At 54.3% G+C, this 27,441-nt stretch overlaps 1 protein-coding gene across 2 annotated transcripts; it reads right to left on the reverse strand.

Annotated features, from left to right (window-relative positions):
- Positions 1–241: 241 nt before the first annotated feature.
- On the reverse strand, positions 242–19,248 carry EGFL7 (EGF like domain multiple 7). 2 transcript variants are annotated; one of them, XR_012631819.1, is made up of 11 exons: positions 19,092–19,248; positions 14,281–14,349; positions 8,663–8,848; positions 6,874–6,996; positions 6,554–6,666; positions 5,212–5,307; positions 3,703–3,867; positions 2,789–2,853; positions 2,277–2,439; positions 964–1,142; positions 242–505 (listed from the first exon to the last, which is right to left on the reverse strand). XR_012631819.1 is itself a non-coding variant. In XM_074891051.1 (10 exons), the coding sequence occupies exons 3-10, from the start codon at positions 8,740–8,742 to the stop codon at positions 483–485; spliced, it is 828 nt and encodes a 275-aa protein (XP_074747152.1). In that variant the 5' UTR covers positions 8,743–8,848; positions 14,281–14,349; positions 19,092–19,248; the 3' UTR covers positions 242–482. The 2 variants fall into 2 exon arrangements, 1 of the variants encoding a protein (XP_074747152.1); XM_074891051.1 differs by lacking the exon at positions 964–1,142.
- Positions 19,249–27,441: the final 8,193 nt, after the last annotated feature.

Raw genomic sequence — 27,441 nt, forward strand, 5'->3', positions numbered from 1 at the left:
AGCCTTGTTACTGCTGTGGTTCTCCAAAACGTGGGATTTGTCCCCAGGTTTTTGGCAGGGGGGGCAGCTGTCCTGCCTAGGCCAGGTCTGTGCTCCCCTGGGCGGGCAGCACGACCGCCCCGTGCCCCCAGCTCCTGGGGGGATGATGTCCCAGGGTAATGCTCAGTGAAAAGCAGGCAAAGCTCGGCACCGCGCGGCTTCGTGTACAGCCGGTCTCCCTGGCACAGCCAGGCACTAACGGTGTGAGGTAAGGTATTTTATTTTCTGCCTCTCCAGCAAGGAAGGGGGTGAGATGCTGAGGGCTGAGAGTCCAGTTTGGAAATAACTGCGTGACCTTTGATAAGGTGACTTGGAAGAGAAAATGATGGAGGTGCTGATAGGAAACCAGCCTTCTCCTGCTACCCTCTGCCTTCCTGTCGGTGCTGCGGCTTCGTCCCCAGCCTGGGGCTGGAGGATGAGACAAAAGCTGCTGATGCACTCGGCTAGAGTTCATTCCTGCAGGAACCTGGGAAAATGGGGGAAAAAAAAAAATAAAAATCCAGCAACGTTGTTAGCCTGGGTTTGGTTTGTCTCTTTCCCCAAGAAGGATATGGTTGACCTCAACCTCTGTGAATGTCACCCCCGCTTTCCCTTTGCCAGCCCCACCCCCAGGCTGGCTCTGTCCCGCCGCGTTTGGGAGCCCAGCGTGGTGCTGGCTCTGTGTGACAGGGAGCAGGAGCAGGCGCTGCTGGTCCCTGAGGGCCCCAGCGCCTGGGGAGCTCCCTGGGCTGGGGACGGGGCAGTGGTGACACAGCCCCACGCAGGTGGGAGCCTGCGCCCCCCCCCCGCCCCGAGCGGTGACAACCTGGGCTGACGTGGGGAATGAGTCGGACTTAGGGGGGCTAAAATGGTTCTGGCCTAAAGAGATCCGACCTTGTGCCTTCACTGGCGGTTTAAAGAAGAGAGAAGGTTTTTAGTCCTTACGTGCATCCCCACTGGGCAGATAATTGGAGGGTGCAGCTGTATCTTTGCATTCAGTTGTGAAATGCTTTGCAAAGCACAGAAAATGGACGGTTACTTCACTCTCTGGGATGCCCTGCAAGCCCCCGCGCTTGCTGGAGCGTGAAAGGAGAGTCTTGTGTCCTCCAGGGACCTTCAAGACCCTGAGAGGGACAAAAACAAGTTTTGCTTGCTGGAACGGGCTTGGCAGAAGTTAATTTGAGGATTTTGGAGTCATCCCCTGGAATAAATCCATGTTACCTTGTGATACTGCTCACATTCCTCGGTGCTGTCACTAATAATATGTACAGGGCAATACCAGGAAACTCGTTCTGCTGGAACACTCAGTAGTTCTGATCATTACCCCTTTCTGAGATGTTTTTTAAGTGTCTATTTGCAGCTACTTAGTCTTCAAACAAGTTCTTTGAAGTCTTTTATATCTAAGCCATTACTGCAAGCAGTGAACTGGGACGGGATATGCCCTCAAACAGTTTCCCCTTCAATCTTTCCGAGCACCTTCACCCCTCTGCCGTGAGCACCAGGCTGCTGCTGCACACCAGCTCTGGAGCTGGGCGTCTTTGACTAGAATTATTTAATGGGAAAACGAGCTGCAAAGAGCTGCCTCTCCAAATAAAGTGTTCATATGGTTTGTGCTCTACCCTGCCTCAAGCTGCAGTGCTGCGGGGACCCGAGGGGTGCCCTGCTCTGGGGTGCTGCAGACCCCCCGCCTTCAGCCGTTTCGCTCTCCCCCGTGTCTCTTGTTCAGACTTTGCTACTCAGGAGACGCTCTCTGGTCCGCTGCTTGGACCAGACTTCAAAAAAGAAATACCTACAACTTCCCAGGCTCGTAAATCTGCCAACTTCTGCACGCTCCCTCAACTTCCCTGATTGACTTTTTGGACTGTTAATTTCCTAAGAGCTGGGGTTTCTCTTCTGAGGAGTCAGTTATACCGGCACAGGAACGGAACACCGACGGTGAGGGTGCCGATGGCGAGACGTGACCCACTGCTCAGAGTGGGCTCCCTCTGCTTCTGCCCCAGAGCCCCCTTTCCGTGTGCCAGTCTCAGGATTTTTGGCTGCTACAAGGGCAGTCAGATGGCGCAGCCATAGAAACAGCTTTGAAATGAAGCTAATGGGCTGTTTGTGTTCATCTTCTATTAATTACAGGCTGCTGAGCTGGAGGGAAATACAGATTAATAGGGGCATGTGTGTTACTGATCTTGCTGGCCCGCATCTGCTTGCCGTGGCCAGCGTGGGTGGAGTGAAATACTCCAACCCCGCTTTTTCCCGGCACTTACACGTCTCCAGCCGCTCCTCAAGGAATGAGATCTGCTCACTGAGGGAGTCAATTCTGTCCAGTTGCTGGAGGGAGTGGGACAGCCGGCTGATGGGGTCTGCGCCGACGTCCTCCGGCGCGGATGGCATGAGGTTGTGGAAGGGGGCCAGCACCAACTGGAGTTTCTGCAGGGAGAAGGGGAGCCCTGAGCGTGTCCCCCGCAGCCAGGAGGACCACCCGCTGCGACGCAACACGCCGCCTACTGGGCTGCACCCCAGCGGGGTAAATTTGGGTGCATTCAAAGGGCTGCTGGGCCAAAAGAGCTGCTGCGTGGGCGCTGCCGGCAGCGTGGAGCACAGCTGGGATCGCTGCGGCGTGAGGCCAGTGTGATGTTAAAAATACAGCCGGGGTGGAGGGAAACTCTGGCTGCCATCGGCCCCCGGGTAGGAGCTGGCTGAGCGCGGCCTTGAGCTGCAACAGGGCGGGGGGGGGGGGCAGGATGGGGCAGGGCAGAGCTGGGTGCTGAAAACTCACCTGCTCCAGCGCTTCCACTCTGTTCTTCAGGTCTTTCATTTCTTCCTTCATTTCACTGGGGGGACCTGAAAAAGTGACCAAAAGAAGCCCATTGCCTGAGGGGAAGTGGAAGGTGGAGAGGGCCAAGCTCTGCTGCTTTCTGCTCCCCTCCAAGTGAGTCCCCGGGGTCTGCCCTGCTGGGACCAGCCCCCAGAACGTCAATCGGATCCAACGCCTGCTGCATCTAGTCCTGCTGCTAACGCACACAAGCCTCTCCTTGCTGCTGGAGTACCTGCAACAAAGCAGGGGAATTTTTCAGGCAGTGGGGTGATGCTTAAAGGATAAGATGTCTGGCAAAGCCTGGCCTTTCATGTGTTGTCAGATCAGTTAGCACCTGGGTCTGCCCTGTCCCATGGTGGGCACAAAGGATCGTCCCTGCTGAGGGCCCTGGATGGGGGATAAAGGCAGGTGGCTTGTGGGGCACATGTGGACAGTGTCCTGCTCTCCCAGGCGTTTGCTGCATGATGCCTGTGCTGGCCACAGCGCATTATTACTCACGGTACGAGTTTGAAGTGTCACAGCGCGTACCAAAAGTAATAATGGGCCGTCACCAGCGGCGCCCGCCGCTCCTTGTGGCTCCGGACTTGCCCTGCGGGAAGGACGATGACGATGGAGAGAACAGCCACATCCCAGACCCCGCATGCCGCAACCAGGCTCTGTCATCTTTGCAGATGGAGCAGCGACTGGATTTGTGCGCTGGGGAGGTTGGGTGGGTGGTAGAGGGACTCCTGAGTCACTGAGAATAAAGCTGAGGGCTTCTGGCTGTTGTCTCTCCTCCTGCTCCAGCCACCCTGCGATGCTGAGTGTTAATCCCAGCTTTCAGCAAAGGCCCTGAGCAGCTGGGGCTGTCTTGCAGTGGCGGGGGGACAGGTTACCTGCTTGGCTGAAGGTTTCTGGCTCGGGCACTGGCACCGGGGGCTGGCACGTCTTGTCGTCGGCAGCGAGGCTGAAGCCGTCCCGGCAGGCGCAGCGGTAGCTCCCGGCCGTGTTGATGCAGAGCTGACCGCATCCATGGCTCTGGCCGGTACATTCGTCCACGTCTGAAAGCACAGGGAGGGCTCAGCAAGGGCAGGAGGGGCGAGGAGGTGCTTACCGGGGCCAAGGGGCACCAGTGGCTCAGCCACGCGCAGGCTTAGGCCCAGTGGGACCCCAGCAAGGGCCCAGGCCACGCGCCCCAGGCTGAGCTGGGCACGGCGCTGGGGGCTGTCGGCACTGCAGGGTGTGAGCGCCTGGCGCAGCCTTTCCTCTTGCACCCAGCTGCAGTAAACCTGGGCTAACCCCGTGGGGGAGCTGGTCTCCTCCCCTCTGCCTGCTCCCCCCACAAAAAAGCCAGAAACAAAAGCTGTGGTCAGAAACGTCCCAGCTCTGGCCAGGCTGGTGCAGGCAGCGCTTGGCTCTCATCCTGGATTTACGGCCGGGGTTTTGGTTCCAGCCAGCCGTGGCGAGGAGCTATCAGCCTTTCAAGTGTGTACAAAACCCAGTAACCTCTCCTCACACGGGGGAGTTATTAAAGCTGTTCCCACAAAGCAAAATGAGCTGAACCGCTTCCCACGCCCAGGCGAATCTGTTTTAGGCAGTGGGAAAATCCTTTCCCCCCCTGCGCTGGAGCCGGAGCTGTCAGCGATGGGCTCAGCCCTGCCTGGCCCAGCGTGGGTCAATGCCACACGCTCCTCCTCTGCCTCACGGGAGGGTGGAAAACTGGGAAACGCCATGGCAGGGGGTTGCACCGTGCTGGTGTGCACCAGCTGCCTGATTTCCCCATGCTCTGGCGAGGACCGTCAGGCCACTCTCATGCTGGAGAGGAGCTCGGTGCCGGGAGATCGCCAGGCTTCCCCTCCACCCCCGGATATTTTCGTTTTACAGATTTAGTCTCTGCAGTAAATGGGCGTCTTAGTTTACAGCGAGAGTTTACAAAGCCTGGGAGATGGGTCATTACAAATACACAGTCCCAGACCGACCCCACAAGCTCTGCTCTGCAGAAAGCCTTTTGCTGGCTGCCCAGTCACAGCCTCTGCTCACGCCGAGCCAGCACGGAGCAGCAGAGAGAGAAAATGTGGATGCCAGGGGCTCCACATGAGGGCTGGGAGCACTGAGGCAGCCAAAGGGATGTCAGAGCTCCTCTGGGAGCTGAGTTTTGTGGCCTTTCCTGGCCAGACCATCAGGCATCGCTGCTCTGGAGTGACACGTGTGTGTGTGCGTGTGGAGGGGTAACACACGGGTTCCTCTCTGAGGTGTGTGCCAAGGCCTGGTGAGGAGCCACAGTGCTGGTCACTGTCCCCCACCACGGGGTCAGTCTGTGGGCAGAGCCCCAGAGCCCCGTGGCTGCTCTCCTGGCAGGGCAGGCGTGACGCAGGGAGCCCGGAGGGGAGCAGCGTGGCTGGTACCTGTCTGGCAGGCTCGCCCCATCCAGCCGGGCGGGCAGGCACATCTGCCGGGGAAGGCGCAGCTCCCGCCGTTCTGGCACGGCACCCAGCAGAGAGCTGCGAGACAAAACACCAGCACAGCGTCATCGGGCAGCTCTGGGGGTCCTGAGCACCCTCCCCTGCTACCGTGGGTGCGTGTTCACACATCATGCGCACGCACACACACACACACACACACACAGAGAATCACAGAATCATCTAGGTTGGAGAAGACAGAATCATATCACAGAATCATCTGGGTTGGAAAAGCCCTTGAAGCTCCTCCAGTCCAACCATGAACCTCACCCTGACCATTCCCAACTCCACCAGATCCCTCAGCGCTGGGTCAACCCGACTCTTCAACCCCTCCAGGGATGGGGACTCCCCCCCTGCCCTGGGCAGCCCATTCCAACGCCCAACAACCCCTTCTGCAAAGAAATCCTTCCTAAGAGCCAGTCTGACCTTGCCCTGGTGCAGCTTGAGGCCATTCCCTCTTGTCCTGGCGCTTGTTCCTTGACTCAAGAGACTCATCCGCCCTCTCTGCACCCTCCTTTCAGGGAGTTGTAGAGGGTGATGAGGTCTCCCCTCAGCCTCCTCTTCTCCAGACTAAACCCCCCCCAGTTCCCTCAGCTGCTCCTCATAAGACACACACACAGCAAAACACACACCAGCCTGGAGCCGGGATGCTCCGCACCAGCCCCAGCGTGGTGGCGTTGAACTGATCGGGGTGCAGCGGGGCACAGGGTGGGTGTGGGATGAACAGGACCTTGGTTTTGCAGCCTGGGAAGAGGCCAAGGTGCCGGCAGCCAGCCTGGCCGGGAAGGAGGGGGGCCGGTGGGCAGCAGCAGGCCCTGGGGAGCCCCTGGTGCTGTGCTCTGAGCTCATCTGGGGACGGGCTCGTTGCTGATGTGTTTTGCATTTGTTTCGTGCTGTACATCACGACTGCCTCCTGAAAGCATTTCTCTTCCATTACTGCTGATTTATATGGAAAGGACTTACTCGTTTTATTTATCCTCTGGTAACTATAAAGTTAATAAGCGATCCCAAAGGAAAAAGGCCTGCGAGGCAGCAAAGAAAGGCTGGGAATTAATCAGAAATTGAACCACATTTAGTTGTGACGCCAAAAATTTAAATGCTTTCCTACAGGGAGAATCTGCCTGAGAGGCAGAGTGCCGATAAATGAGAGCTGGCTGCCACGGCCTCATCCAGGGACCTGAGCTCCGCGGCCCACAGGGTCTGGGGGGAGGGTGAGAAGAGCTTCAAGGTCTTTTCCAACCTAGATGATTCTGAGTGCTGGCACTGAGGTGGCCCAGCAGCCTCTTACCTCTGTCACAGCTGAACGCGTGGCTGTTAGCTCTGCTCCAGCCGGGGCAGCACGAGGCCACGGGCTGGGGCAGCTGCCTGTACGCCTGCCGGTAGGCAACTCTGTAGATGGTCCTGCAACACAAGGATGGGGCTGAGCTGGGTGATGGAGAATCCACCCCAAACCCCCAGCCCAGGGTCAGACCCCCCGCACTGGCACCCCGTGCCCAGGGGCTGGGAGCCTCTTCCCCATGGATGGAAGCAGGACCCCCCCAGTCCTCACTGGGATGGATCTGGCTCCCTGTGAGGGCCCAGGTGGGTGGTGCAGGCAGCTGCCCTCACCTGTAGGTGCTGCAGAGGCGGTGGCCCTGGCAGGTGGTGAGGTAGGGCTGGTAGACGGGCTGGACGTGGGACTCGGTGTAAGTGGCCACCCTGTTCTGCGGCGCCGCGGCACAGACTCTGCGGCTGAGCAGAGGGGAGCAGGTCAGACACCGGCTAAAAACCAACGCGCCGCTTCTCCCTTCGGGGCAAAGGGGCTCCACTGATTTACACCAGCCCAGGACGTGGCCTGACAGTCCCTCTCTACAGAGGGCTATTTAAACGGCAGCAGCTAATTGGCCAAGTGACCCGGGAGGCTACTTCAAGCTGTTTCAGGGCAGCGACACAAAGCTTGAGCGCTGCTGGCTGCACATACTCTTCCTCCTCAGCCCCTGCGCCTCCTCGTACACTCACCCCGGCACAGTCCCTCCATCCTGGGGGAGCAGTTGGGGCCCAGATTTAAGGGGTTTTAACTCAAAGCAGTTCTCCTTCCATTCATCACTTCCCTTCCCCTAAAATCACTCACTTTCCAGGTGGATTTTTCCTGTCTGAGACTTTTGCACTCCTGAAGCGGATGCCCCTGTGGTCACCAAAAAATTAATGATTTCACAGGAAGGGTCAGGCTCACCGCAAAAGAGTAGAGGCCAGATGAAAGTTGCCCTCCAGTCTTCCTAAGAGATAACTGTGATCCAGTCAAAAACTTTCCCAAGGTTAACAGCCAAAGTGGTCTTGGTTAAAAATTCTTTCTTTCAACATTTTCCAGCCCAAGCAGGTCAGTCCCACTGAGGAACTCGTCTACTTGTCTCAGCCTCCCAGCCCAATTAGAAACTAGAATAAAAAGCCTGGGAATTAGCATGGACATCAGATGGCTTCCATTAACTCCAGAAAACTCCTCTCAGCCTCGCTGATTAATGCTATAGAACATGCAATTTTTAAATGGCAATTGTTTGCTTTGCAAAATTTAGAATAAATCTATAGCTGCAGCCTGTGCGTGAGAGCAAAGAATTCAGCCTGTGGTTTCAGTCACGACCCAGAATGCAGAAGGTTTAACGCTAGAGGAGAGTATTTCAATGTAAAAACAAACTTTGTAGAAGATGTGAGCTGTATCTGGGGGGGTGGGTGTTGAGCTCAAGCTCCTTTTGGCTGGGGAAGAAACTGGGGCACCAAGATCTGCGCTTCCTCTGACCTGTTGGGAGCTGGGCTGTGCCTGCCCAGGCTGTGCTGGGATCCAGGGCACATGTCAGACCCATTTCCCAGAAAGGGAAGGGGAATCGCTGGAGCTGCTGCTCCGGGGCAGCTGCCGCATCCCTGGGAGCACAGGGTACAGCAGGCAACAACCCGCTGGGGCTTCCCACGCCTGCAGCCCCTGGACGGTGCATCCTGCCAGAGCCAGGAGGCTGCGTCCACCTTTGATGGCTTGTTTGCAGGGCTCAATATTTTTGTGCAAGGATGTACTTGAAGGAGACGATAATAATTCATGAACAGCTCAGGGCCTGATTAGCTTTTGACTCTCCTGGACAAAAAGGCCAGAGTGTCTTTGTATCCCCTGCATGGAGCTACACGGAGCCAGGGCATTTTCTCTGAGAGGTTTTTTCGCTTCAGTGAAAAAACAAACACCAGTAAAGGGCTGCCAAACCTTGGCTGCCCCGGGAGGACTCAGCAGAGCCTTTTCCCACCTCCTCGCCAGCCTGGTGAGCTTCCCATGCATGTGCCGCTGAACAGGGTCCTTCATCCCCCAGAGAGGATGAGGATGCGCCTCACCGTGACACGCAGACAAGCACACCCGGGAGATGCAGACAAAAATGGGGCTTACCCTGCCCGGGCAAAGCCGTCCGTGCTGGTCGCGCTGAGGATGAAGAGGAGTCCCGAGATGAAGCAGCCGATGCGGCGCATGTCCTGTCCCTCCCGCGGTGCCCCGGGCTGTGCAGCAAGACCGAGTCTCACTCTTTGGTGGGAAGTGCTGGCTCCTACCGCATGTCTTGTCCTTCAGCGGGGAACCCTGCGACCGAGAGAAGAGCGGTGTGAACGTGGGGTGTCTGTCCCCAGCCGGTGACACCGGACAGAGCCGTGGGGATGGGGTCAGCCCCCACTCCCGGGGTCGGAGGGACGGCGCCGGGTGTGCACAGACCCTCCGAGGGCAGCACAAGGGGCTGGGGCAGGAGCACACTGGCTGGCAGCAGAGCAGGGGGACGTGCCAAAGCACAGGGGACACGAGGGACCTGTGAACCCCTCACAGGGCGGACGCTCCTCCCGCACAAACCCGCTTTGCCCCACTCGAGTCACCAGTGTGGCAGCGGTTTACGCCCGGCCCAGCACGCAGGAGATGCTCTTGTGGCACCGGGGGCCAAGTGGCAGAGAAGGGACCTGTGTCGCTCTGAAATATGCTGCCAATTCCAGGCAGCGAGGGCAAAACAATGGCCTGTAATTTCTTAATCCATACAGCATTGTAAAGCTGCGTTTTCCCACCACATAACACACTGAAATCTGATCTTCTTCTCTTTAAAATACAAATTCTTGCCAGAGAAAAGTGCTGTAAGGGCCATATGTACCGTCTGCAGAGTCAGGGCTAACACAGTCGTGAATAAAGAGGCTTTGATTTTCTAGCAGAGGACAAATATGAAACAAGGCTGAAGAAGGTCAGTAACAATATCTAAATTAAACAATATCTACTTTAAACAAAACAGTTGGCCTCCGGATGGCAGCAGTTAAAGGAGGAAGGACTAAAGAAACCCACCTTAAATATATGTGAATTAAAGACAGAATCAGTCTTTCTGATTAAGCCTTGAGAAAGGAGCGGCTTTGTGGAGAGGCAACATGAAATGAAGCACCCTTCTGAAACTGCTAATATACTAAAATCCCCAGGTGATGTGTGGTAGGATTGGACTGAAGAGTTGCAGGTTCATCCCCAAACTCCTTCGGGACAATTCCTAACTCTGAGCCAAGTTGTTAGGGATAACCATGCCAAGTCTATTGACCCTGCAGGTCTCAAAGCCCTTCTCCAAGGCACTCAGTGTCATCTTTTCCTTTGTGCAGGTGAAGAAACTGAGGCATGGAGAGATGCAGACCCACATCTGGAGATAAAACAGCCTGGTGCCTTCCTGCCCCTTAATATCAAATGTTTTGTGCATATTTCCAGTGCTGAGCAGGGTGGCCAGCCGGCCGAGCAGCCCCTTCCCCTCCTCACCCAGCCAGGGACTCATCTGGGTCCATGAGCAGGGCACCCAGCCCTGCCTGGCTGGGCAATAGGGGTTTTTTTTGTCACAGCAAATCAACTTTATTGCTATAAAATGTAATCAGGCCCTCACTCAGTCCCTGAATGCAGCGGTACTGCAGAAGCTGAGGGTCCAGGGACAGCAACGTGCCCACCCTGCTCCCACAGCGGTACGAGCTCTTCCCACTGAGCCGCAGCCCAGCAGGGAACTGCAGATGCCCAGGCCCGTCTGAACCTCCGGGCAAGCCCAGCTTTGAGGAGGTAAGGAGGATTTTGGTGATATAAAGCCTGTAGTCCTCCATTCTCCACCAAATATAGCAATAAATTTCATCTTCTAAAGATTAATATATGGTATCTCCACCATCAGGAAATCAAATCTTGGTTGACTTGCTGGAAAATTTTTAAAAAATCGTGAAGAAACCTTCTTTCTCCCCAGTCCTCCTGGAGACATCCCAGGGACCCTGGTGTACAGAGACATACTAACTCGCCACTGCTCAGCCAGCCGGCTTTTCCCAGGGCTATACTGGGACACATACTTTCCTCACAATCACAGATCCCCAGACTAGCAGTGCTCCTCCAGAAGTCTGTAAGTCAAACTCTGCCAACCATCTCCATCCTCCCACAGGATTCCCGTGACTGCTGTGGGAGCTTTCCCTGTGGGGAAGGCAAGAAATGCAGGGCACAAGCCTAAAATATAGATGGTTTGTTTTTTCGCTTTGAAATGGAGCAGCATTGCCCTACCTCAAGTGGTCAGAGTATCCCTCTGGGTCATAAAATTATGGTTGCTTCATACCAAAAAAAGTTGCAAAAGTGGAAAATAGGATAGTCTATACTTGTCTTTTTTGGGAGTTTATGAAAATCAGCCTCTTTAAAGCTGCTGCTGATCCTCCAACCTGTTGGCACTACCTATTCTAATACTCCTCTTTTTAAGCACATAACTGAAGGAAAATCTTTTCATGCTTAAGAAAAAAAATAGAGGGTTTTTTTGACAGTGCCTTTCTAGCCTCTCAAATGAAGAGGTGAAGCCCCATGGTCTGGTAAGTGAAACTATGTGGGTGCATCTGAGCTTCTGCTGTTTCAGGGGCAGCACTGTCTCCTCGCCTGGGCACGTGCTCCTCTGAGTTGGGGGGGTCAGAAGCATTTCCTAAGTCTGCTCTTGCCTAACCCGCCGCAGCAGCCAGCGGGAAAATACAACCCACCGTGCAGGTGAGCGGTGCTTTGTCCAGCTCTGCCCATGAAGCCAAGGCGAAAACTCCGGCTGATGGCAGCGGTAGGAATTGGGGTCTGTCTGCAACGTGGTGCAAGAGAGGATGCAGCTATCCTCACGGGAAGGAGAGAGATGCACTTTGAAACAGCTCTGGCCTAGTTCTGCAGGTGAAACCGCTGCTCCCAACTGCGCGTTGTGCCCTGAGAGCCAACCCCTCCCGGAGAGGGGCAGCAGCAGCAGCGGGGAGATGGATTTTCCCCTGACAAACGCCTGCGGCTGCTCTCTGCGCAGGCTGGGCTGCAGGCACGGCGGAGCACGGGCACAGGGATGCGGGCGCGATGGAGCTGGGCATGGGGACGCGGGGACCGCGGGGGTGGGCGCAGGGAGGGGGACACCGCGGGGGTGGGCACAGGGACACGGGGACCGTGGGGGACACGGGGACCCCGCTGCCCGGCGCAGGGATGCTCACCCCGGCCCGCAGCAGGCCGAGCCCCGCTCCCCCGGGCGCTTGCACCCCCCCCCCCCCGCCGGGGCAGACAGAGCCCTGCCCGCAGCCCTGCCACCGCCACCCCAGGGACACCAATCGCCCCCCCCCGCCCCTCTCCCCGCCCCGGGACCCCCGGGAGCTCCCGCTGCGGCAGCGAGTCCCGTTCCGCGAAACGCTCCCCACCCCCGCCCGTCTCTCCCCGTCTCTCCCCGCTGGAGGATGCAGCCGCGGACCCCCCCGGCGCGTGCCGACCCCCCCCCCATCCCCGTCCCGGGCTGCGCCCGCCGGGACTCACCGGTGGCGGCGGCGGTGCCGGAGCCGCGGAGTCGCCACCGCGCCGCGGCCCCCCGCGCATTTCCTCCCCCGGCCCGAGCCGGTCCCTCCGCCCCGGCCCAATGAGCTCCCGGCGGGGAGGAAAGCGGAGCCTCCCGGTCGGGGGGAAGCGCCGGGGCCCGGGGAGCCTCCGCCTGCCCCCGCCCCGCCGGCCCTCGCCAGCCGCCACCTGCCCCCGCCGAGGTGACCGGGCTCCCCGGGGGACGTGCAAGGACAGGGCAGGACACCCCGGAGAAGCCTGGTCCTGGGGGGGGGGACATGCAGAGACAGGCTGGGTCCCCCCAGGGAAGCCAGTACCTGAAGGGACATGCAGGGACACGGCAGGACCCCCCTAGGGAAGTCTGGTCCTGGGGGGGGACATGGAGGGACAGGGCAGGACCCCCAGGGAAGCCAGTATCTGAGGGGATGTGCAGAGACATGGCAGGACACCCCCAGAGAAGCCTGGTCCTGGGGGGCACATGGAGGGACAAGCTAGGTCCCCCCAGGTAAGCCCAGTCCTGAGGGGACGGGCAGAGGCAGGGCAGGACCCCTCCAGGAGAAGTCTGGTCCCAGGGGGGACACACAGAGACAGAGCAGAAGCCCAGCCCAGGGTGGGGGGACACGCTGATGCTGTATGTTGTCAGCACCACGCTGACCCCGACGAGGATGGGGTTGGGGGGGATCCGTACCCTGGCACCAACCTGCCCGCAGCAGGCTGAGCCCCGCAGCCCTGCCAGCCCGTTTCTGTGCGCTCCATGCTACAAGACACAGGATTTCTGCCCCCCCTGCCAAGACCAGCTCGCCCGGGTGGGCAGGGGATTAATGGCGAGAGGGAGAGATCCCAGCAGAGCCCCCGGCCCCTCACCCAGGAGTGTTCAGACTCCCAGGTGAAATGGTCTGTCACCAGTGCAGTGGCCAGGGCAAATTTATTTCTCTTTGCTAAAAAATATTGTAGCTAGTTCTGCACTCCCCAGGAGGACATATAATTATAAGACATATAATTATATTCTTAATTCCCCTGAGCTCATTACAACAGCAAAGTCCTCCAGAAGCAGGCGATGAACTGCCAGGACGGGGAGGCTGGTTTCCAGCGAGCCCTAAAGGATGCTGAAAGGATTCCTTGGACGCCCTGCTAGCTGTGGAGCGATGCGAGGATCGACCCGGAGAGACGCCCAAATTCAACACCCGGACCCACGCCGGGTGCAGCTTTGCCAACACCTGCCCAGGGACAGATCAGGCAGGCCGAGCCCCAGCTGCCTACAGGCTTCTCCTGTTAAACACCCGGTTATTAAAGCAAATTCTGCAGTTTGGTTTGTGCCAAACTGCCACTTGTTTTGTCTACATTTTTCTCTGGGAAATTAGAGCACAGAGGCTTATTGTTTTTCAAATAACTTAGGCGCCTGCCTGTGCGCAGAACCAACCTTAAAGATCGCAGGGTTCTGATGTGCAAATCAATGGCAGGATACAACCCCCTGGGAATATTTGTTCCCATTAAGCTTTGCAATTTTTTTGAAAGCATGTAGGCATTTAAAGGAAATATTCACCAGTTAAACAATAATGGCCGCAAAAGAGCAACTGAGATCACTGGCCCATCCCCTGTATTTCCTCATGGATACGCTGAGGCTGGAGCAGCCTTGGGTCGCACTGCACCCTCCGGGGAAGCTGCTGGGTGCTAGAGGTGCTGGCGTGGGGCGCTCAGATGGGCCCGGGTAAAAGGAGCATAAACTGCTTTGGTGAGATTCTCCCCAGGGAAGGGAGCGGAGCAGAGGGGAATCAGCTCAGGGACGTGCTGGTGAAGCTGGAGCTCCACTGCCGGGGAGGACGGAGGTGTGGGAGACGGGATCGCTCCCAGCAGCCAAGGGAAAGGCTTGCTGGTGCCGGTAGAAGTGCAGCTCCGTGTTACACAGCATCTCGCACGGCACAAACAGGTTTGCTCACTCTGTCTGGATCCAGCCTACCTCTGGGGAATGATTTCAGCTCACTTAATCTCATAAGCATGAAGCACAGGCAACTTTTCCCAAGAGCCTGGAAGGGACGGTAATTATCTTATTATGCAAAGAGTGTTATTGTTTTTTCTGGTGTATGGGGGAGATGAACAGAGCCTGATAGTCAACTTGTCTAATGATTGCAAAATGCCTTTGGAAGCCAATGGAAAGCTTCTCCATCTGATCATACTGAAAGCACAGGATCTCATTTCGCAGCCGAGATGCTCACCTTATCCTTGGTGCTCCATCATTTGTCCCAGGCAGGGATCCTTTCTTTACGGAGCATCTTGGTTTCTTACTGTCAGAACAGAGAAAGCTCAGTGTTACACTCCCCTTGTCATGCAGGCAGAGATCAGTGACCTGCCCTTGCCCACGACAGACCTTGTGTGGGTTCCCAGGATGCTCCCAAAGGTCCTTGTGGAGTGAGATGGAGGATGAAAGCAGGATCGTGGCCACAGCGTACCTGTCCCTGGCATTGGCACTGAGCTCACACCACAAAGGCTTGCTGGTGTGCCGAAGAGGCACGGACACTGCCAAACCGGTGGCAGGGCATGGGGAGGCCCATCCCTTCCCTGCACAGCGGGTGTTTTAGGAGCATCCTATGTGTCCTGATCCTCCCCTCGCTCACACGAGCTTGCAGTGTAGGTCACCTGGCTGTGACCCCCATGGGAAAGGCCAGGCAGACCCACGGTGCCTTTGGGCCCTTTGGGGCTGAGCAGGCAGGAGTACGAGCAAGGGCTGAGCAGGACAGAAGCCCTGGTTCCACCTCACGCAGTGCCTGGGCTTTGCTGAACACCGAGCTATCCCCTCCCACAGCTTCCTCAGTGCCCAAGGCTGGGATTTTCCAAGACCCCAAGAGATCAGAGTGCCCCATTCCTGTTGACACTTTCCTGGGTGTATCCAAGTCCCCTTAAACTGATTTGTGATCCCATCCCATATTTTATCATCTTCAGTACATACACACACACATTTAAGGACAAAGATCCCTAACTGCCCAGACAACCTTTGCATGAGTTCCCAGGATCCCACGTGTAAATTTGGTGGTGAGATGGGGGATGGACTCACTGACACCCAGCATCTCTCACAGCACTCATCTCTCAGCTCCTTGTGGGACAGCACCACATGGTGCAGGACTAAGCACGTCACCTTTCAGGGTCTCCGTTAGAGTCTTCTCAGCCATTAGGCAATTATTCCCTAAGTGCGCTGCAGCATTTTAAAATTCTGCCAGTATCTGAATTGCAAAATATTTGCTTTTCAGTTCCATTTTCTGGGGCAAATCTTTGCTCAAGCAAGTGCCCAAGTCAGCTGCTTAAGAACTGCATATAGTCCATTAAAAGAGCATTTAATCCTCCACTTTTAGGGAGAGCTCAGCATCTTATATGTTAATATTCATTATGCTGGGAGGAAATCCCCCAGGACACTGCCTGGCAAAGTTCCCTTGAAAGCAGAGGAGTTATGCCAGTTCAGAGTGCGGGAAGATCGGATCTGTTGGCTCTGTTAATATCAGTGTGATGGGCTTCTGACAAAGGCAGTAAGGGATTTTGGCTCCTGACTGCAAGTCTGTCTGAATTTGAAGTCCTCCCTGGACCGGTGTTTTACATGTTTCCTCCAAAGCTCTCTCCCTTGCACGCTAGAAGTGTACTCCCACGACATCTAATATTAATGCTTGTCTCCAGGCCAAGAGAGAAATGTTTCTGCCCAACCTCCCTCTTAGATTTAACAATGTCAAAATCTCCTTGTCTCCCGCTGGTTTTACCACCAGTGTGAGCTACAAGGCACGCTGAGTGCTGGCCCGGAGCGGGTCTCAGGCTGAGCACCGGGCTGGCTGTGAAGGTGAGATTTTCACCCACATCCCCGTTTCCTAGAGCCCGTCCTGCAGACCTGCCAAGCACACCGCACCCGCTCCAGATCCGACATCACCCTGAGAGCATCCGCGGTGGATTGAGAGCTGGAGGGGTGGGCTGGGCTTCCAGCCGGTCCCCTCTGCGGTTAGGTGAGCTCGGGGGCTGTGAGGGTGTCTGGGGTTGGGGTGGGGGGACTCAACTTTGCTCTGGCTCTGTAGGCATGACAAAGGAATGATTAACAGAGGAGAATGAATAGGAGATCAGCACTAAGGTCCCACATCAGGAACTCTCGGTTAAGAGAGGAGTGCTTACAGCCCATCACAATAAACGGGACATGCCCAAGCACACGAGCGCTTCCCCAGATGGGGACCAGAGGTGCTCAAGTGGCAGACGAAGATGGATGGATGGGGAGACAGAAGAGTGACACACACACAGATGCAAAACTTTTCAGCTCCTACAAGCCACGGCTGACCCCATACCTGCTGTGTACAATGGGCTCTCGCTGACCTCCGCAGGGGTCTTGGCACAGAACTGGAAGCACTTGCTAAAGCAGTAGGAATTTTTGGTACTTCTGAAAAAAGGGGGAATGGCTTTTCCTGTTTTAGGACAAACGCTTCTGTTCAGGCTCTTCATAAGACTGTTTGTCGTAAACTTTATATTGAAGTTTAGGCTTTGGAGCAGCCCCTGTTCTGCAGAGGAAAACGACCTCCCACTATTCTATTATGTCCCATATTGTTCTCGGTTGCGTCAGCTGCAGACCAGTTATCTCTGTGGAAATCTAGAGGAGTCCATTGATGTCAGTGGGATCAAAGCAGGTCAGACCAAGAAAAGTACTTGGCCCATAGCTCTCGGTCTGTCGTCACCAGTTGCCCAGTGCTATGCACATTATGACCGAGATCTGATTCCCACAAAATTATTTTTTTCTGCCTGAGTAAGAACTTCACAAGCATTATGTGTCCCGGGACCGGTATGTTATAACTTAAGGCGACCGTAGAGACATACAGCAGACTAGCTATAGCTGTGCAAAAACCAATGCATGAACAGGGCAACATCCTGTAGCCAGGTTTTTTTTCTCTTATGTGCACACAGAGAAGTTCTTATTTACATTTAGAGGAGGCAGTAATGGCTGCTGCATAAAAGCTGGGAAATGATTCATCTCACCCAGGAATAAACTGAATTTCGCGGCTTTCTGTGAAATTTCCCTGGCAAAAAGTGGCATTAGTCAGTGGGGAATGGTCCCCCACCCCGCCGTTCCCCTCTGTGTTTTCCCAGTGAATCACTCCCCGAGGAGCACATGGGAAGTGTGGTGGGAATAGCTGGGTATTGCATGCCCGGCTCGGTGCCTTCATCGCGGCTGTCCCAGTGAGCAGCTCAGGAGAGAGCACAAGACTTTTTTTTGCTCTGATTATCCTTCTCTAACAGGAGAAAGCCTCCAGCTCCAGAAACCTGCACTAAGTGGAGCTCCTCTCTGCAGTCACCTCCCAGGCTATAGGCAGGATGAGAATCCAAACGTTCACTTTGGGAGAGAGGACGGAGTGTGAAATAGCATTTCTTATCATCCTCTTCTGTTTACAGAGACCCTTTTCTTTCTCTGTCTGGTTTGAAACCTCAAGTTAAATCTTCCCTTGTGTTTTGCCATGCCCTTCTGCTGCTGGTGTGACTGAGTCAGGTTCGTTTACTCTAATTTGTTGCAGTTTGTAAATCTCTCTCCCCAGAGCCAGCCCCATCTGCAGCAGTAGAGTCTGGGAAACAGCTCAAATGAGCCCACAGCCCAGATTCAATTTGTCTTCCTTACCTCTAGGGAAACTTGTGCAGAGCTGGTAGTTTAACAGCATAGAGGGGGACTAACTCAATCAGCAGAATGAATGCTGGATCACAGGGAATAACATTCAAAATCTGTCAGTGCAGACTCGGTGTTTTCTGCTACTACCCAGAGGAGCAGTGGATTTTCGAGGAGACCGCTGCACCTGGGCTTCTGTCTCGCACAGCTTCCCAAGCGCTGGCAGAGCTTCCCAATCCACTTTTAAATTAATTTTATCACTGACAAAGAATTGTTATTTCTTCCTATATTTGATTCTCTGCCCAGTGAATTGATTCTGTGAATGTTAGACCCTGGGCAAAAGTATGCCAGGTTATTTCTACCAAAAGCCATTCACTGGTGTGGTCCGGCTCCATATTCCCACTGGGTATCCCAGCTGCTCCTACCCACAGCCAGCCTTTTATCCCAAAGTATCCCAGGTGCTTCACTGTAAGCCTCCTGCCCACGCTGTGTGATGCCACAAATAAGGATGACGGGACCCACAGGTCTGCAGGTAGCTGAAAACAGCATGCAAATCACCCAGCTCCAGTTATAAATTTGAGAGGCTTTGCTGAGCTCCTGGCACACACACACCAGCACACTCCAGGCTCAGCCGTTAGCCAGGACAAGCCTCAGGTCTGTGGGAGAGGAGGGACGGTCCCTGCCCGCAGCCCTGTCCAGCCCCACGTCATCCTGGATGCATCCAGGGGCCAAACTCTGCCGTGGTGCAATCTGAGATCATGGCTCGGGGTCCCACCGCACCGAGGGTGAGCAGCAGAGGGGAGTGAGAGCGGACGAGGGGAGCGCAGACAGAAGGATGAACAACGTGGCGTTGTATCAGAGGTGTTCAGAGAGCAGGCAGATGGAAAAAGTGAATGACTTATGGAAAGAAAAGACATTTGCTAAGAATTTCCAGCTATCTCGCAGGTATCTGTGCAAGTGTTTGTAGCTTTCCTCTACATGCACAGGAGGTAATATTTACCCTCTGAGATCTCCGCTCCTGGAAAACAGCCTGAGTGCCAGTGGGGTGAATTAAAAATAATAGTGCTGCAGGTTGGGCTCTGCTCTGAGCAAACCAGCGCTGGAGACACTCCTCAGCTCGGCACGTGCGTGGCTGACAGCAGAGCCAGCCTCGCTGCGAGCAGCCGAAGGACATTTTGAAAACCCGATTTCTCCAGCAGCCCTTTGCCAGTGCTGTGTGTTCAACCAGCCTCTGAGGCTCCCACCATCACCTCTGCCTGAGCAGGGGCAAAAACCCACCTGGATCCTGCAGGGTCTGGCCTGGCGAGGACACACTCCCTCTGTCCCCACGCCAGCTCCCCATCCCATCCCATCCCATCCCATCCCATCCCATCCACCCCATCCCCGCTGCGGTGATGGCCGCGGCTCGTACGGTACCTGCGGTGCCCCACCGTCCCTCGCTGCGCCGCCGTGCTTCCCGATGGCTCCCGGCAGCCATCCCTGCCTGACCGCCCCGGCTCCGGCGGGCCTGGGCACCCACCTCGCACCCCCGGCATGGCCGGCCGCCCGGCCGCACACAAGCAGGAGGTGGCTGCTGAGGTGGAAGGGCGGCTTTTTATGCTTTTCTTCCTGTATAAATCAGGCCGGGGATGGACAATCCCAGACAGGACTTCCTGTGTGTGTTGTGCGCTGATAACGGGCGCCGAGAGGAGAACAAACACGGCTGGCCCCGCACCCAGAGGGGGAGAAGGGCTGCGGGGCGGCACCCCCACGCTGTGCCCATCAGGGACGGCCACTGGGTGCCAAAATGGAGAGCAGGCAGCCACGTGTCCCCGGGGACACAGGGAGGGAGAGGGCTGCCTGCCCTGGGCTCCCCGCCTGCGCCTCACACTAGGCCTAAGATGGCTGCTGCCCCCCACCCTCCCACCTCACTGGCATGGGGCACATTTCAGTAGCCCCCACCACAGCCACCTCTCATTCCCCCTTGGAGAGGGCAGATGGGGGGCCAGCGGGGATCCCCGCAGCACTAGGGCCTCCCTCACAGCCTGCGCCAAGCATGGCAGGGCTGGTGGCCATCTTCTCAAGAGGGGGCCATGTTGGCATTAGGCACCAGTGGAGCACGTTCTGCGACCCCCTGAAATTTGGGCTAAAATGCAGTGGGCAGTCAGTTTGTTGGATGGCTTGTCACCCCTGTCACACTGTCCCTGTGTTGGGAAAGAGTGAGATATATGCACTTTGGGCCACTAAACCTGCAGGACACCACCCAGCAAAGATGGCATCTTCAGCGCCGGGCAGCGGAGAGAGGTGTGGAAACAACTGCCCCAGCTCTGTGATTTTTCAAGGCCGTTCTGGTGCAAAGCTGATTGTGATTTCAAATTTAATGTCTGCGTGACCTTGGTTCTGTGTAGCCAAAGGAGGAATAGTACACTTTTTAACTGGAATTTGAAACTTTGATCCAGACTGTGCCAGGAAAGGAGGCATTTTGGAACACAAGGGCTGTGAAGGTGTTAATTAGCTCTTGATTCTCTCAGAGGATGCAACCAAGCCACCAAGCGAGCAGCCCCATGGCTGCCAGCTCATTGTGCCTGCTGCTGCGGGCAGCAAGACCCCCACGGCAGCCCACGCGTTTTCCTCCTGTCCCGGCAGAGCACTCGGCACGGGTCGGGGGACACGTGTTGTCTGGGGCTCCCCTGGAGCAGAGCCACGTCCCCAGCTCGCGCCGCACACGCCTGGGTCCTCCCGCTCTGAGCAGCACAAAGCGCTTGTGCGCAGGCTTACGGTGAGCAGAGGATTTACTCCCACCCTTATTCAGCAAAATATTACTCTGGGCAAGTCGCTTGGGAGTTGAAAAATATTCCTGTGTTTATTTATATAAATGCATGGCTAAAGAAAGACCCCACTTGTTTTCCTTGGCAGATGTTTTTTTAAAGGCTGTTTTCTGCCGCCCATCATTCTCTCCAGCAATAGGTGACTTTATACCGCGTGCTGCTTGCTGCGAGCGTTGCCAGCTGAGGGACTCCATGGGAGCGCATCCGTCCAGGGGAGTCACTTATAGACACGAGCGTGTGTTTGTGCTCAGCTGCACATGAAACGCTGTGTGTGTTTGTGTGTGCATGCTACATTAACCTGTAGGGAGGATCTATCTCCATTCATTTTGGGCTTGGGGCTGAGGTTTAAGCAGCAGCTCCCTATGGAAAGTTACAGGGCTTGTGTGGATGGCACATGCTGCCTGCAAGAGGCAGCGCTGAATGCTCCTTTCAGAGAGATTGGACACTGGAAATTCAGGTCCAGAGCTGACAGCTTTCTCCACCATCCGCAGACACACAGGCTCAATCCTACAACATACAGAGCTGTCACAAAGGCTCCTAGCATCCTCCTCAAAAACTGAAGCTCATGAACTTTGAGAAAAACTCTAGACCCAAATTTTACCAGTTGCAGCAAACACTGCTTGGCCCTATGACATCTCTCCCATGTCCTCTGCCCCGGGACGGACACAGGTCGTGGTGCATGGCTGGGATATTGTCACCCACACCTCCACGCGCACATGGAGCTGAGCACGGAGCGGGACTGCTCTGGCAGTGAAATGGGATGTGTGGAAAACACTTCCTGTTTACCCAGTCTTCAGTATCTTTAGTAGAAGCTGCTGGAGCGGGAAGCCGTCAGCAGGGGCCATAGGAATGGGTATTTTTAAATTTGAAATCATGACGCTTCATCTTGCAGAGCCGCCGCTACCCTCCCATGGAAGTTGATGTTGGGGAAAATCTGGGTGCCAGCCAAGGCTCAGTTACGGTGTGCGAGAGGGAGGGAAGGAGGGAGGGAGCCACAGGGTGTTGATGCCTCACACCCGGCTGTGCTTGACCGTGTCCACAGCCCTGCCTCTGCCTGCACCTCCCCATCAACCCCAAACCTCCTGCTGAGGTGCCCTCCGGCACACGCCTGCTGGCAGCCTCCCCAGCCTGTCACAAGGTGACAATTTCAGTAGCCCACAGTGGCGCGTGGCAGTGGGACCCACCAAAAGCAGAGCACCCAGATGGTCAGGCAGCCCCTAGCCGGGACACATGCTTTTCCAAAGGCCGGGCAGCCCGCTCTGCCCTGGCTCTGTCACATTCAGGGCCTGCCAGGCGTGAGTTGAGTAGGGGGATGAAGGGGGCTTTAGCTCTCATTAGCACTAGCCAATTAGTGTTGCATGCCTCTCTCCTGTCAGCTGATGTGACTGCTGTTGAATACAACTTGCCCGCACTGATCCCTTTAAGTTTGAGGCAGTGTTTGTTTTATGATTGGTTTTCCTCCATGGTTTTGTGGCAGGAACTTTTGTCTTATGTGTGTCTTTTCCCTCTTATCTCAGCTGTTCCTGAGAAATGAAGTTCTGCCTGGTTTGTTTTATTGGCCTTTTTGAGCTGCTCTCTGCTAGCGTGCTGCTGTTCACTGCGATGCTGCGGTCAGTCAGGGTTTAATCAACATACAAGCGAGTATTAGGAAAAATGCTGTCCTGTAGCAACATTTGATACTTGAAATAATAAAGCCAATCACCAAGCAGCAATCAAAATGAGATAGCAAAAACTCCAGCTTCAGTTTGGGCAGGTTTTGCCAGTGCAGTGAGCTGAGTTCAGCCCAGAGTGTCTGGCAGGGGTGTGCAGGCTGTTTGCAGAGGGACGGCTCGAAGCCTCAGCCAGCGCAAAGCGCTGCTGCACCCCCACAGAGCTGGCCCAGGCCTTGGTCGGATTTAGGAGCACTGTGCTAAATGCTTCCAGGCTCAAGCCACTCCAAATCCTTGAGTGATGACTGCTTCTTGGGGAGCACACTGCATCTGGGAATGGTCTCTGGCCATCGGGTGGGGGCATGGGATCCAGGCCACCCGGGTCCTTGTTTCCACCCACTTCCTGTATTCTCCATGGAAAAACTATTTTACCCTCCCTTGCCTGCTTTCTCATCAGTGGATAATAAAAGCACCAGTCCCATCACAGGGATGTTGTGCTGCTTGCTCGACTAACATCCACGAACTGATTTTAGATTCCTGCACGAAACCTACATAAATTTAACTCTTAATTTTAGGTGTTGTGAACTTTTCATGGGGTTTAATTTCTCAGCAGAAGCAGCAGATGCTTGCTTGAGCCTCAAAGTATAAGAGGAAATGGTATTTCAAACCTGAACAGCTTTGGGAGCAGGGGAGGAAAAGCAAAACCTTTCACTGCTCATTCTCTGCTGAACCCAGGTTGCCATCCTCATGCTTTAACAACCTCTTGATGTCTCCAGCCGCTGAAGATGCTGCACATGGGATGCACAGGGCACCTGTGGGGACCCGGAGCCAGGTCCTGGCGCTGCTCTGCAGCATGCCCATGCCATTGCCAGGGTGCTCAGAGCCACCAGTACCAGGGCAAGACTCCCAGTAGCCAGGTTTCAGCACTGGGAGCCTTTCTTACATGCCCTGTGCACCCCACCATCCCCTGGATGAGCTGCACCCCAGCCAACTCATCCCCTCGCTGATATTTCTTGTGAGGCACCAGGTCTTGCATGCCCAGACCTCATGAGCTCCTGGGGAGAAGTGGCACCTCTAAACCCTACTTGGCCGCTCTCCAGCCCATCCTTGAGGTGAAGATGCTGGTGAAAACAACAGGCGACAGTGCTGGGCAGAGTCCAGCCCGGAGATTATGGTGTGCCTCCTGCGTGCCGGGGCAGGACCAAGAAGTTTTGAGGGTGCCGTGGGAATACCCGCGCAGTGCAGACGTAATTAATCAAGTTCAGAGATTGTATTCTTCGTTAGTGCTTCTTGCTGTGCAGGGAGAGCCTCGGGAGTCTGGCAGGCAACCGCAGCCTGGCTGGGAAACAGATCTGTCTTTTCCTGGTGAAAATCTTCTATGAAAAGGAATTTTATCCACATTTTGCAAAGAATGTTGCAGATTTCAAAGAAATTAGAACTCAGGAAAAAAGTTCCTCTGCAACTATCAAATTCTCCAAGTTCAGAAATTGAGTTTTGAACCTTAAAGCCCTGAATTTTGAATGATTAGTTGAAATAATATTTTTCTCACTCAAATTTCCCTAAGGGTTAAAAAAAAAGCATTATTGTTAAAACAAAACCTCGCCAGTGAAGCATCTGGGGAGGCTGTGAGCCAGGGCACATGACAGCTGGTTTGGGATGGGGGCATGATTCAGGGTGACAAGCTGAGATGGCCGATAGGCTTCTGCTGGCAGAGGGGTTTTTGGGTCACTGCAGCTCTGTGTCCAGCAGGACCCCCCTGCACAGCACTGGGGAAGGCTCCTCTGACAGAGCTGTTTGGGGAATATTTGTTCCCTCAGCTCTTTGATTATTATCCTTTTCATTTAAAAAAAAAGATCACAAAGAGAGGTACAGAAAAGATGCTTTGGGATAGCTGCCTCTTCCAAAATCTTCCCTTGTTGTTTCAGCTTGTCCAAGGCTTTTTGTGTCTCCAGATTTTTTAATCTCACAGTAAATGCGTATTTTATCTCTGACAGGGAGGTCAGAAAGACTCCTGATTTGCAACACTTGGGAAGCACCATGCAACGTCATCCAGGGATGGCTGGATCTGCCGCTGACACCACCAGGACCGGAGGCTGCAGATGCCACCGGAGAGCGGCTGGGTCTCTTCCCCAGGAGAAGTCAGCTTGGGCCCACTTCGGGCAAAGACCTCCTCTTTGGGCAGGTCTCTCCTTCCTCGTGAATGTCTCCACTTTTGCAATAAAGACATTTTTCAAGGTGTCCTGACACCCTCTTCTCCCTCCCATTGGTACTAGTAGCTGCTCATTAACACAAAAGGCTAATTGCTACCAATTTGTTAATTAGATATTCAACATCACGTTACACAAGGAGTTGGGGTTGTGGTGACAGAAAGCTGGAGGTTGACCTCTATAATGGTGACTTCAAGTAGTGCTTCCTACGGAAGATTGGTGGGTTCTTCCAGGACGTTTCTAACATGGAAATAAGCCGAAGCAAAGGCTACGTGCGTGAGCAACTGGCCTGGGGCTCTGGACACAGCCCCTGGCCAGAGAAGTGTTTCTATTGTGGGCAACACCTGAGTGCATGCTTAGAGCCCTGCACATGCTCCTGTGCTGTGTCAGAGGCACAGGGGAACCTCAGCGCCAGCGAGCTTCTGTCATCAAGGTCAGCTTGTCCAGGCCCATAAATCAACTCCAGCAAAATTAAGACTGGCATCAAAAGATTGGCCAGACCTTACCGTAAAGCACCTCGTACATCCGTGCTTTCCTGAATCAGAGCCGCCCTGAGACACTACTGAAGCACTCCCACACACGGAGCTGCCAAGGACTGTGTACTAGTTACCAGGAGAGCTTGTGTGTTATTTTCCATGAAAAATATGTTCCTGTAAGACTGGCGGTGGGCAGCTCCTGCGCAGGTGGGCTGAGCAGCATGCCAGCCCTCGGTGCGCTTCATCTGGGTGACCCCGTGGGCCCAGCCTCCCCTCTCACTCTTGCTCTTGACAAAGAGTGCAAGGAAAGCCTGATAAGAGAGGGGAAGAAAGTGAGGGAGACTAAATATCATGCAAGTTGGTGTCTTTCACACAGGCAGCAAACCCTGGGCTGGGGGACAAACTCCCCTGCTCTGCAGCAGTGCAGTCTGGGGTACTGCTGGGACCCCGGTGTACCCAGGGTCGGGGATGTGGCCATGGCTTGCTGCTGCTGTTGTGATAACATCGAGGACAGAGATGGGAAAAAGCCCAGAGCCTCCCTTTTGCTAAGCCAGCTTGGTAAAGGGCTCCTTTATCTGCCCTTTGGTGTGAGATAAGGTTTCAGTGTTGTCCTGCCGGAGCAGCTTTGTATCGCTCACAGATACCTCCCCTTGCTGCAGAAAGGTATCAGGCATTCAGAAAATATTTGAGCAAGACCGTATCTTTTTGAAACCCATGTGCAATGGAAAGACACACAGGGTGGATTAGATCTACACTGCAGGGGTTTCAGTGTCTCCTTGTCCATGCAAGGACAAAACACGTTTCCTCAGCTTGTAGGACTGGGCTGCAAGGGCCTCTCTCATTGCAGGTCCCTACGGAGAAGAATTATCTCAGACCAAATAGGGACCTGAGTGCCTCGTCTCCTTACTGGGCTGGGAAACCTACATGTTCCCCCTCGATTCCCCGAGGTACAGGGAGATGTGGTCTCTGCACGTCCCTGATCCCACCAGCACAGAAAGATGGGAAAACATTTTCCACTGCCAAAATTTTACTCAGTTAAACCAGCTGCCCCTTTCTTGCACCAGCAGCATCTCTCCAGATGGATACATTTACAGTCATCCTTTTATTTTTACTATCCTTTGACAACAGAGCTCAAATCCTAAATGCAGAACTTTTCTTTCAGCAAAGATTTAAAATATGCATTTTGAATTCTCCCCACAAAGTGACACCAAATGATCAAGTGAGTAAGGACCACCACAGACCTGCCTTCATCCTGAGGATGCAAAAAGAAAACGTCCTCTCCCTGCTTCAAAGTTTAATGGATTGCTTTGGTTATACATGAACATCTTGAGAGATAATCAAGATTAATGTTTGTTTTAATGAGTCAGTGAGAACTGTATCTTATTGCAACAAGCCACGTACTTTAAATTCCCTGACACACGTGCATATTTGAAAAGGATGAGCTGGATTTCTCCGGGATGATTTATCACCATCCAGGAGTGCAGCTCTTCACTTTGTGCTCTGCCCTCCCATAGAAGGACCTGGTTTGGAAGACCTTCAGTGACCATTTATTTCTTATGCAACACCATGAGGAAAAGGCATATGATGAAAGTAGAGGATAAGGAATAAAAACCATCCCTTTGCAGGGTCTGACAAAAGAGCCATGCACAACACCAGAGCAGTCATACGGTTCAGGTGGTGCAGAGGCATGAACCTCCTGGTGCCTAAAGCCAGAGTCTTGAGCAGCACCTTCATGCCTGCTCACACAACGCTGGCTTCTGGGTGAAGGCACCAAAAGGGGAAACATTTCCTTCTCACCACAACAAAGCTATTTGCACAGCACAAAATGGTGTTAGATCCTGGGGAGGCAACTTCTTCTGGGCTGCTCCATGCTCCACCAGAGTCCTGAGAGCTAAGAGCCCTCCCCCTCCCTGCTTGCAGCTGATACTCCCTTTCCCAGCAACTCTTGGTGGTCATTACAGAAAATAATAATTAAAATTTTTAAACTGCCCAGTTGCAGAACAAAACACTCGCAACTGATTAAAAGTTTTCTATGTCAAAAATACTTGGTGTATTCAAAAATGCACTCAAAGGGCCTGTTCGTTCTGATCTCACTGTGTGGGATCAAGTCCAGAGGAGGTCTCCATGGAGGAAACCTGAAGAATGGACAGGACGTTACACTAATGGCATTCTAGAGAAATGATTAAGCCAAGTAACATGCAGCTGAATAGAGCTCAATGTCTTTTTTATAAAATTAATAAGTCATGTAATAGATAACTGTCTCCCCACTAGTGGATCTATTACCTTGGCTTAAAAGTCCTACCCAGGAAACTTTCATGGCTTTTCTGCTGACTTCACTGGATTTCAGCAACATAATAGAGAAGTTGAATGCAGCCTAAAAGTCAGACAGTGAATGCAGAAGTCAAGATTTAGGAAAAAGATGCAAAAAAAGAACTGTTGATATGTCTCTTCTCTGACACGTCGCAGTGTATCAAAACGGCCACTGCCTTTATTTTGTTTAATCACTTATCTCCACACAGGGAAGAGGAAATTCCCAAGAGCGCATGATCGTTAAAAATATTAGCCAGGGCCTGGTGATTATTTTTGGTAGCTAAAAACTTCCTGACTGAAGGTTTTTGGTTTGCACT

Source organism: Strix uralensis, chromosome 21 (assembly GCF_047716275.1).
Source record: "Strix uralensis isolate ZFMK-TIS-50842 chromosome 21, bStrUra1, whole genome shotgun sequence".
Lineage (NCBI taxonomy): Eukaryota > Metazoa > Chordata > Aves > Strigiformes > Strigidae > Strix > Strix uralensis.